The sequence below is a fragment of the Geotrypetes seraphini genome, chromosome 7 (assembly GCF_902459505.1).
Source record: "Geotrypetes seraphini chromosome 7, aGeoSer1.1, whole genome shotgun sequence".
NCBI classification, from domain to species: Eukaryota; Metazoa; Chordata; class Amphibia; order Gymnophiona; family Dermophiidae; genus Geotrypetes; species Geotrypetes seraphini.
Genome location: NC_047090.1, coordinates 62028723 through 62039860, shown reverse-complemented (window position 1 = coordinate 62039860; position 11138 = coordinate 62028723). Strand labels below are relative to the sequence as shown.

General features: G+C 43.1%; 1 protein-coding gene across 3 annotated transcripts in view; it reads left to right on the top strand.

The window, feature by feature from the left end:
- Window positions 1-9157: 9157 nt before the first annotated feature.
- The window catches only part of SAMM50 (SAMM50 sorting and assembly machinery component), a 106003-nt gene continuing 104022 nt past the window's right edge, over window positions 9158-11138 (top strand). Inside the window, exons 1-2 of one of the 3 annotated variants that reach the window (XM_033951678.1) lie at window positions 9586-9780; window positions 10661-10798. In XM_033951678.1, the coding sequence (XP_033807569.1) occupies window positions 10766-10798 (33 nt within the window). In that variant the 5' untranslated portion in view covers window positions 9586-9780; window positions 10661-10765. Of the gene's footprint in view, window positions 9316-9585; window positions 9781-10660; window positions 10799-11138 lie in introns of those variants that run through there. The other 2 variants (XM_033951681.1, XM_033951680.1) reach the window with 2 other exon arrangements.

Sequence of the window (11138 nt, the reverse complement as noted above, 5' to 3'; positions counted from 1 at the left end):
TCCAATATTCCTGGGTGGAATTTACTTTTATTTTAAAACAATCATGAATATACTGTACTGTAATTTTTTTTAAAATCTGCTGTTCAGAGATTTTCGTACATGAGGCAAATTGAAGTAATGTCAGTGGGAAATGCCAGTTGAGGGGCTGAAATGTTACCTAATATGAAAATAGAGCTATTTTATAAATTAATATATAAATTGAGAATTTAAATATGATTTTTCCCCCAGAACTCCACCTTAAGATGTACATATCTTTACAAGGTTAGATGGTCAACTTAAAAGGAGCCCCAGATTTACCTACACCACCTCCATTGTAATTCTACTGATCATATAACATGGGGTCCTTTTTACTAAGGCGTGCTAAATGCTAATGCATCCATAAGCTATAATGGACAAGTTAGCACGCGTTGGCATTTAGCGCACGCTAAAATGCACTAGCGCGCCTTAGTAAAAGGACCCCTGTATTCTTTGATGGCATCTTGTGCTGATGTCAGACTTTGCTACTTGATTTTAAATGATACTAAGTAAAGTATAGTGCTATGCTATGCAAATTACAAAAAAATAATAGGGAAGTATTTTAATTTCATATCTATAACTTAAAATATAAGCACAAACTTTAGAAAATAAAACATTGAGTGAGAAATTTATTTAAAAACCTACATTAAAGAAAGGCTTCCACAAATTTTAAATTAGTCTTGACAGTGAACATATTTTAGACCATATGGTTTAAATGATACTTAAGATTTGGGCTAGGATCTTTTGAGCTGCCTTAGAAATCCCAAAATGGGGGTTCAGGATTTATTTTATTTATGTAATAATTATTTATATTCTGCATAGCCTACAATTCTATGTGGATTACAAACTATTCAGGTACTCAAGCATATTTCCCTATCTGTCCCAGTGGGCTCACACTCTTATCTAATGTACCTACATGGGATACATCAAATGCTGAAGCTTGATGATGTGCAAGATTTTAATTATTTCTATGATAATTGTGTGCATCATCTTCAGAGAAGCACCACATTGATGGTGAAAGTAAAGATTTCAGTTACCTTCCAAGAGCTTTTGTATTCTCACCATGAATGTGGTGCTTCTCTGAAGATGTTGCACACAATCTTCAAAGACACAATTAAAATCTTGCTTATTATCAAGCTTCAGTATTTTGTATATCCCATCCTCGGCCCCATTCTGGGATTTTCTAATACAGCCCAAAAGATCCTAGCCTAAATCTTAGCTCATATATGGACTTTATAATTATTTGTTTTTCATTTTCTTTGATATCCAAAACTATTGTGTTCCTGGGTTGCAATCAGCATTCTTCAAAGGAAGATATTTTAGGGATTTACCAGACAAATATGGTCATGTTGGGACTTCCATATTAAGATCTAGACTCAGTTTGTAATTTAGTGTATTAATTTGATTTTAATAAACTTATGTTTGAAACAAAGAACCACCTTTAGTGCACAATAGCACATTTGTGATTTGGATTCTTGTTTTCCTTCTTCACTGACTGAGTTTGTTCTTTGATGTGCTATTACCACTGTCTTAGTTTATAGTCAGGGCAAGATTAATTCTTCAAGGGCTCCTAGGCACATAAGTACACTGGCCCTCCATAGCCTTTCCCTGTCCACAACCCGCATCCCACCCCCATTTATTTACCTGTTTTCTTATTTACTTCTTTATTTCTACTTGTATTTCTTTTATTATAAAATTCAAAACAAACAACAACAATTACTGTACCAGTGCCAGTGTACAGTTTTAGTTATATGCAAGCCCCAAACATCTTTGAACAAATTCCCCCTTCCTTCCCTTCACACCTATTTGCCCAGGACTTACTCGGAACCCTTTCCATACGTATATAAAAGTGTTCATATGCATTGTAAAGCAGTAATGCCATCCAAAACATGTCTATTAATAACTAAGTTTGCAACTCCTCTCAAGTGTTCCACTCCATATATGTTAATTTGTAATAAAACAACAAGGCAACCAGTCCACCAAAGAATCTAACATAGAACAAAAGAAGATTGGCAAACAATAAGGAAATTCAAATCAGGTTTATTCAAGGTGCTCCCAGGAACTATGCCTATGCCAAGGCTGGTCAATGCTAACGGAAAACCATGTCTGTCATACACACAGGACACAGAACCACCCTCACCCAGTGTGGCATAAGTAATCTCCCTTTTTTTAGAAAAGCACAGAAGAGGTTTTTAGTGCTGGCTGGCGGGCTGAATGTTCTGCATCGTTCTTATGATCATAGGAATTCTATTACCATTGGAGCAGGGCCGAGCATAGCATTCAGCATGCTGGCTTGTGCTACAAACTGAAGGAACAGTACAGTTTAGGGGGTGAAGAACTTGGGTGTGATTATATCTTAAGGTGGCCCAACAGGTTGAAAAGGTGACGAAGAAAGCTAGAAGGATGCTAGGGTGCATAGGAAGAGGTATGGCCAGTAGGGAAAAAAAGGAAGTATTGCTGCCCCTGTATAAGATTCTGGTCAGACCTCATTTAGAATATTGTGTGCAATTCTGGAGACTACTTTCAAAAAGAATGGCGTTGGTTCAGAGGAAGGCTACTAAAATGGTGCGTGGTCTTCATCATAATGCATATGGGGACAGACTTAAAGATCTAAATATGTATACTTTGAAGAAAAGGCAGGAAAGGGGAGATATGATAGATGTTTAATACCTAAGTGGCGTAAATGTGCATGAGTTGTCTCTCATTTGAAAGGATGCTCTGGAATGAGACAGCATAGGTCACAGAGATCTCAAAGTCCCTCCTTGAGGGCCGCAATCCAGTCGGGTTTTCAGGATTTCCCCAATGAATATGCATTGAAAGCAGTGCATGCACATAGATCTCATGCATATTCATTGGTGCGCGTGGCTGTGCACGCGCACCAATGGGAGAGAAGGGGGGGGGGTGGCAAGGCTGCAGACTGTCATGGCGGCTCGCGCACAGTTCTGTCTCATTTGAGAGTCCTGTACAAGTGGGGAATCCTGAAAACATTGGGGAAATCCTGAAACATTGGGGAAATCCTGAAAACCCGACTGGATTGCGGCCCTCAAGGAGGGACTTTGAGACCCCTGGCATAGGATGAAGTTGAGAGATGATAGGCTAGCTCAGGGGTAGGGAACTCCAGTCCATGAGAGCTGTATGCCAGTTGGGTTTTCAGGATTTCCTCAATGAATATGCATGAGATCTATTTGCATGCATAGCTTTCAATGCATATTCATTGGGGAAATCCTGAAAACCCGACTGGAATACGGTTCTCGAGGACCGGGGTTCCGTACCCCTGGGCTAGGAGTAATCTAAGGAAATAGTTGTGGGTTTTTTTGTGTGTGTGTGTTTTTTTTTTTTTACAAAAAGGGGGGTGGATGCATGGAATGGTCTCCCAGAGGAGGTGGTGGAAACAAGAGACTGTCTGAATTCAAGAGGACATGAGATCGCTTAGAGAAAGGAAGAGAATGGTTACTGCGGATGGGCAGACTGGATGGGCCATTCTTGTACAATCCCTCTGTAGTCTGGACTGCAGGGTTATGTATCTTGGGCAGCCAAGATCTGTAGGAATCTCAATTAACAAACTTGAGTCCCTCCCACTGAGTCTATCTCCTGGAGCATGCTCCCTGAAGTCCAGTTTTGTATTCCTACAGCCAAACTGTAGGAGTTAATCTTTTCTGCTCGTGTTTCTTTTCTTACGATTTAGTGTATTAATTTGATATTTTGCACGGGTTTTGCTATTGTGCTGCAGGGACATCCTTTCAGTGGGAGATCTCAGATTTTGAAAATCTGCATCGGGGGGGGGGGGGGGGTTACCTGCCACTGCAGTAAGCCCCCCGGACAGCCTGCCTGTCAGTTTGGGGCTCCAGGATCGGGAACTAGCTCACTCTCAGTTCGTCCTCTAAGGGGTGGAGCGCAGGCTGCATGGTTCCGTTGAGGTGTGCCCAGGATCGGGACTGGACTGCATACCTTCCCTGAGTATTCTGGAGGTCTTGGTAGTCACTGACTGGAGTGACCAGGTAGCTGAGGCAGTCAGAAAATTTGAAATCCAGTTTTCCCAGCTTCCTGAAGTACAGATCTTGCATGCTGTGTTGAGCTTGCCTGCCATTCTTTCTCTTGCAAAACAGACCACTTTGAGTAGCTGTATGCATGCTGGTTTGGTGATTTTGGGAGGTCCTAAAAAGGGGTTTGTAGGTGGTTTCCCTGCATGCCCTAACCTCCCCCCTCCCACCTCTAAAAATGCAAAATCACTGTTTTCCTGGATTCTCTGTGTTTTCCTGGGCTGTTTTAGGCAAAATTGGCACTCGCGATAGCCATCTTTGATTTTCTTCAAACTTTCAAAAGTATATTTTTTGCACTTAGGAGTTTTGTTTTCACTCCAAACTTCACACATGGCCTCAGGACATGATGGCATGGATTCATGCCTTGTTTGCAGTAGATTGCTGTTGAATTTGCAGCTGTGTTTCACATGTGCTGCAGCCCGAGATGGGGGCGAGGTGTGCATGGATTCTGTGCCTTCCATCCTCGGAGAGGTCCCTCTTGGGCTTACTGCTACCAGTGCCACAAAATTCGCATCTGGTGACCCTAAAAAGTGTGAAGATAGCGCTCTGGCAAAATACAAGCGCAGTTCCAGGGAAATATCTCATAAACCTTCTGCGCTCGCTAGATCAGATGTACATACAGCGGCCCTGGCTGCAGGGGATATTTTTCTCCTGGTTTTTGTGCAGATGATATATCAGGCATGTTTAAAAAATAATAAAGTCCATGCCTGTGACTCCCCTCAGAAGCCAGCCCAGCAGGTGGGCTCTCTTCCGTCACTGGTTTCCAGCATGTTGTTGATGGGGACCCCGGAGCATAGGGGGGCAATGCCTAGCATCATGTCTGCATTTCTTTTGTTGCCTCAGGGTATCTCGATAGCGGCAGCTGATGTGGCTAACCTTAGTGATCAAAAGAAGTGTGGGACCCAAGTCCTGATGAAGGCCCCTTCTGTACGCAGACTGTCCAAGTTGAGCCGTCTTGTGGATATCAGGTTGGAATCCCTGTGCGAATTGTACCTGCAGTTGGATCACCTGCCTTGAGGAATGTTCACAGATGAGTGACTAAAGACCGCTCTCCAACTCCTTTCCAGTTAATCCGGATCTGGTCCGGATCCTTACAGAGGTCTAAGATAACATGATGGTTCACTACAAAAATATACAGGCATGAGAGAGATCAATATAATCACTGAATACCCCTCTCAAGAATTGTGAGGAATGCTCTTTAGCAAACTGTTTCACCACCAATTGTATTAAAAGTTAAACAGGAAAGAGCATCAGATCCCCTCGTGTTGTGAAATTCAATAACCACACTAGATAGGGAGATAACCTCACTGTCTCTAAATCCCTCTCCTATCCAAATGAAACAATTCCTGAAACATGTGCAATGATAAAAACCTGACGGGTTATGTCCTCATCCAGGGAGCCAGACGGGGGCCAACCCACACCTAACAGCCATTCTAACTGGCACAGATGAGTATGGGTTGATCTTTTAAGTATAGTCCCATAATCAGAGCCAAATCCCTTTTTAAAATTAACTAACATTGTATCAAGGAGGTCCCCATAGGTAGACTAACATCCCCCCCATTGTGCAATGGAGGACAAAAATACTTCCCTGTATTCCTGGCCCTGCCCGTCTCCGAACTAGGGAAACACAGTACTAGCAGGTCCGCACTCGCTTCGTCCACAAGGATCTCTCAGACACACAAAACATGACAGACTTCAGTTTGGTTACCCAATCAGAAAATAACAGTTCCTAGAATCCTTCCCCGTGACTCCAAGTAGCTTTACTAGGCAGAGGAAGAGAGACAGGACAGAATTGATCAATTTCTGTACTTACCAGTTTCAGTGGCCACCCCTAACTCAGACAGGTATCAAGTTCTGTACATTGAACCAGGACTAGATAAATCAACTGAGCTGGCCAGAGCCCCCGAGGTCTGCCGATCCCAAGAGGAGATCAGCCAGCTAGGAAGACAGATCGGTTCTCAGACCGGACACAAGTGACCAATCAAGTAGCTGGCGGTCAAAATACCTTCAAGTCCCTGTTCGAGGCGCCAAATGAAAGGTCACTTTGGTCAGCCACAAAATTTAGAGACTTGAAGAAAGCACAGATGTTTTATTCAGCATATGCGGACAGCTTCAGAAGTCCCGAAAACAGGAAGTTACGGCGATATTTATACATTTTCTGGCTAAACAACTGAATGCTAGAAAAAACTTCTCAATTGTTATTTTTTCATAACAATCATTGGTCCTAAGCTCACACTAGCAGGTCACTTATCTAAGCCATGCAGTCTTTCTGTTATATGTCCAGGAGGGCTGAATACAATACTGTGCAGGCTGAGATAACCATAAGAAGCTAAAACACCCAAGCTACAACACCCAGTGTAGGCAGGCTAGAATATAAGAACATAAGAAGTTGCCTCCGCTGGGTCAGACCATGGGTCCATCGCGCCCAGCAGTCCGCTCCTGCGGCAGCCCATCAGGTCTTTGACCTGTAAGTGATCCTTTGTCTAAGACCCTTTAATCCCCATGTTTCTTATGTCTATACCCTTCATGATCCTACCTCTACCTCTATCTATATCCCTCAATCCCCGTATCCTTCAGGAACTTGTCCAATCCCTCTTTGAATCCCCTTAATGTACTCTGTCCTATCACATCCTCCGGAAGCGCATTCCAGGTGTCCACCACCCTCTGAGTGAAGAAAAATTTCCTAGCATTGGTTCTAAACCTGTCCCCTTTCAGTTTCTCCGAGTGCCCCCGCGTTCTTTTAGTTCCCAATAGGATGAAGAATCTGTCCCTTTCCACCTTCTCTATGCCTCTCATGATCTAGTAAGTCAATATCATGTCTCCTCTGAGTCTTCGCTTTTCTAGGGTGAAGATCTCCAGCCTTTCTAGCCTCTCTGCATATGAAAGGTTTTCCATACCTTTTATCATTTTTGTCACTCTTCTCTGCAATTAAACATAATTCAGCATTTTATTAAGGAGAAAACTTAATGCAAGACTCAGGAAAACAGTCCCAGACTCCTTCACACACATAAGATTAGTGTGTGCTAGCTGGAAAAGGAGGCAGTAGCGGCTAACGCACGTGGCAATTTAGCGTGCACTATTCTGCGTGTTAAGGCCCTTACGCACCTCTGTAAAAGGAGCCCTTAGTAAAAGGATACCCAAGTCATTCAGCTTGTTTCAGTAGGATAAAAATACTGATTTATTATATTTTCCTCTTCAGAAGGGCAGTGAAATGTAGATTCAACAAGGAGGTCATACATAGTCCATGTAGTTAATGATCTTACTAGTTCCAGAAGAATCCTAGCTTAATACTAGAGATACATTAATAAGTATATTTCTAAGGTGGAATTTTTCCAAATCCACAGAGTACATACAGCAAGAGTAAGTCACATAGGCAATAGACAATTACAGCAGTAAATATATTAAAATAACAATACAAGGTATGGCATGGTGTGCTACATTACCAATGTCAACATGATATATAATAAAACATTTTAACAGACAGCATAGGTTGTAAGCAAATAAGGAACATATAAGTAAATTAGAGTTACAGAAGACTGAAAATAAGGGGACTAATTTAAAGAAAATTGCACATGATGTCAGAAAGGTGCTTGAATGCTATCTCAGCTTAGATAGATGTGGACAAACATGTCCTGCTACTGTATGTGCAACTGTGTTGGACTAGTAAGTTAGTTACTTTTATCAATAAAGGCCTGGATGAAGAGCCAAGCTGTCAGCTGGTCCTAAAGAACAGACAGTATGTCTTGTTACATCAGGTATTATTTTAAACAGCTCTGAACAACTAAAGAGGGAGGAATAAACACTACATGTTTATCAGGTACATAAGAACATAAAAAAGCCTTAGTGGGTCAGACCAATGATCCATCAAGCCCAGTTGCCTGTTCTCACGGTGGCCAATCCAGGCTCCTGGCCAAAACCCAAGGAGTACCAACATTCCATGCTACCAATCCAGGGCAAGCATTGTTTAAAAACTGTGGGTGTCATTTACAAAGTTACGCAATCATAGGAGCCAGCTCTGTGGGTGCATGAGAACCTCCAGTATTGAGCAAAGTCTTTGACAGTGTCCAGGGAGGGGTAATTTCTAGTGGGATATTAGCAACCTCAATCATTTTGAAAAGTTGGCTCCTATGGACACTATCAATTAGGTGTTCAATGTAAAGAAGCTCAGAGGAAATGAATGAGCTTCTTTACCTTCCTGATAGCATGCAGCTATCAGTAGTGCTGCTTTGTAAAAGAAGCATTGTGTATGCTATTTGTACAATGCATAGAATGATTAACCTCTTTTACTAAGTCACAATAGAGGTTTACCCTGGCCCAGAGTGCTAAAAGCTCTGAACCTGATCCAACGAATTCTGAGTGTTGGACCATTTAGTGCTCTGGGCCACAGTAGAAACCTCTACTGCAGCTTAGTAAAAGGGAGCTGGGGGTGGGGGTTAATCAGTTTTTGTGGTTATGATAGGGTTATCAGATTTTTGCCTGGAAAAACCTGGACACATGGCCCTACCACCTGCATAGCCTCATCTTTGTTTTCTGACTTTTGTCCATGTCTGGAGGGTCTCCCAGCATGGGTGGATGCATGTGATGTCATCCACACATGCTCAGAGGCCATCCAGATGCAGCCAGAGGTCAGGGCTTTCGAAAACCTGGACAAACTACCGGGTTTTGGAAAGTCCATCCACATACCCAGACAGTCCTCTAAAAAGAGTATATGTCTGGGTTTTCCTGGACATCTGGTAAGTTAGAGTATGTTGTCAATAAAAAAGAAAACTTGACAGCAGCATAGGATTACCAGACGTCCAGATTTCCCAACAGGTCCGGGGATCTGGATGGCTTTTCAAAACCTGGTACTTTGTCCGGGTTTTGAAAAGCTTCTGGCAACAAGTGACATCAGGATGGCATTTGTGCATTTGCGGATGCAATGCGGTGATGTCACGCACGTGCATGGAGAAATGCCATTTGACATTGGGGGTGGGGTGGAAGGGAGCTGGTGACTAGAGAGTGGGGTGGGGGCTGGTGGTGGAATGGGGCGTGGCTGTCTAGAACAGGGCGGGACTGGGGGGTGGAGCCATGGGACCCTACGGCAGCAGCAGCCCAGAAGTTAATTAGGTGTGGGATCTGAAGCTGAGCAGCGCTTGAAAAGACAATTATTTATGTTACAGTTATTTTTGGTTTTAATTTTTTTTTTTCTATTATATCTTTCCTAATTGTTAGTGTTTGACATTGTAAACAAACGGTTTGATGCTATATGTTTAGTAAACAGGTAAAAAGGGAGGGTTAAGGGACAGCAAAGTACATGAAATTGTGAATGAGGCTTTCTTGGCATATTTGAGCTTATTCTTTTGGTTAAAACTTGTGTTTCTAAGTTTATGCTTTTGAACACAACATATAAAAATCTCACATTAATGTTTTGTTTAATTTTCATTACAGCAAAGACAGGAACGCAATGCTAGCAAACACGAACAAATAAAAATATAGCAGAAAGCTTCCCCTTTATCAGGAGCAACCATTGAAGTGCATCCGGGTGAAAGCGCGTGGCTGTGCACGCGCACCAATGGGAGAGGAAGGGGGGGGGGGGGGTGGCAAGGCTGCAGACTGTCATGGCGGCTCGCGCACAGTTCTGTCTCATTTGAGAGTCCTGTACAAGTGTTGTGCTTTGGTTAATAGCTGCGGGAAGCCGTGAGGTGACTGCGAGCAGCGGGTGACTATGGGAACCGTCCATGCCCGGGTAAGGAAATGGCAAGACGTGAGAGGCGAGCGGTAGCACGGTGACCTTATCTGGTGGGGAGTGGCCAGCTCGAGGACACCGGCCCGCATCGTAGCGGTGCATGTGTCACGCGGTGCAAGACTATGTGATGCTGGGGCTCCAGATCAGCCGACGACTACTAGCATTCACCTCCTTGTACAAGCATCATTACGACCTATCTTGTAGTCTTTCTATCGTACTGTCAAACAAATACTGTATTGTGTCTGGTCTAATATAGAAACATATGCGCTTACAAAAAGGACAACTTAATCTGGCTCTTTAAATATTAATTATGAGAGAATTTTGTACGGGGGGGGGTTCTCAGTCCAGTCCTCAGGACACACCTAGCCAGTATTCACAATTGGGGGGGGGGGGGGGAGAATTTACATAAAATAGCGGGCAATATATGCAAATTTTAGAGCGGAGGAGTATCCTAGTGGTTAGTGGAGTGGGCTGAGAACCTGGGGAACTGGGTTTAATTCCCATTAGAGCTCCTTGTAGAGAATGACATGGGGACAAATTTTTCCCTGTCCCCGCAGGAACTCAATTTCCCCGTCCCCATGAATTTTATTGCTGTCCCTGCCCCTGCCCTATTTCAGTAAGCTCAGCCTTAACTGCACAAACCTTATTATGATTTTAAAGTGTTTGAGGCTTGTGCAAATGAGGACAGAATTTCCAGGAATGAGGCAGGGACAGGAAAAGAATTAGCGGAACCAGACGGGAAAATGAGGGCCCTGTGCCATTCTCTACTGGGTAAGTCGCTCAATTCTCCATTGCCCCAGTACAAAATGTAGATTGTGAGCTAACTACGGACAGAGAGGGTACCTGCATATAATAAAACTGCTTTTGATTTGTACCACAGAAAGACAGTCAAATCCCATTACTCTTGTGCTGGACCTGCCCTGAGGACTGAGTCGGCAACATCTGCTCTAGGCTGAGATTTTTTTCTGGACATTGTTTCCTTTACATGTTTCTTTTGAATCTGCCAAGACAAGTTCTGGTACATCTCACTTGCATTACCTACATTCTGAGAGCTTCTAATTAGACAGCTGTGTGTTTCTGGGAGAGATGGGAGTATGAGGAATAGAGACTTAGCATTGTCAGGGGGAATCTATCAAGGTGGCAGGCAGCCAGATGATCTTGTAGAAGCATTAGCAATAAAGTATTTGGAGTATCTGCATTCCTTGGAGTCTCATTGCACTTTCCAAAAGAATGCCACCCATATGTCTGAAAGCCCTCAGTGAGAGTGGAGATGAAAGGTGCAAGGCCTGAAGATTTTGCTTGCCTGGGAAGTACCATATGTGTTATCTGAAGCAAACTCAGTTGACTGTTTCAGAAGA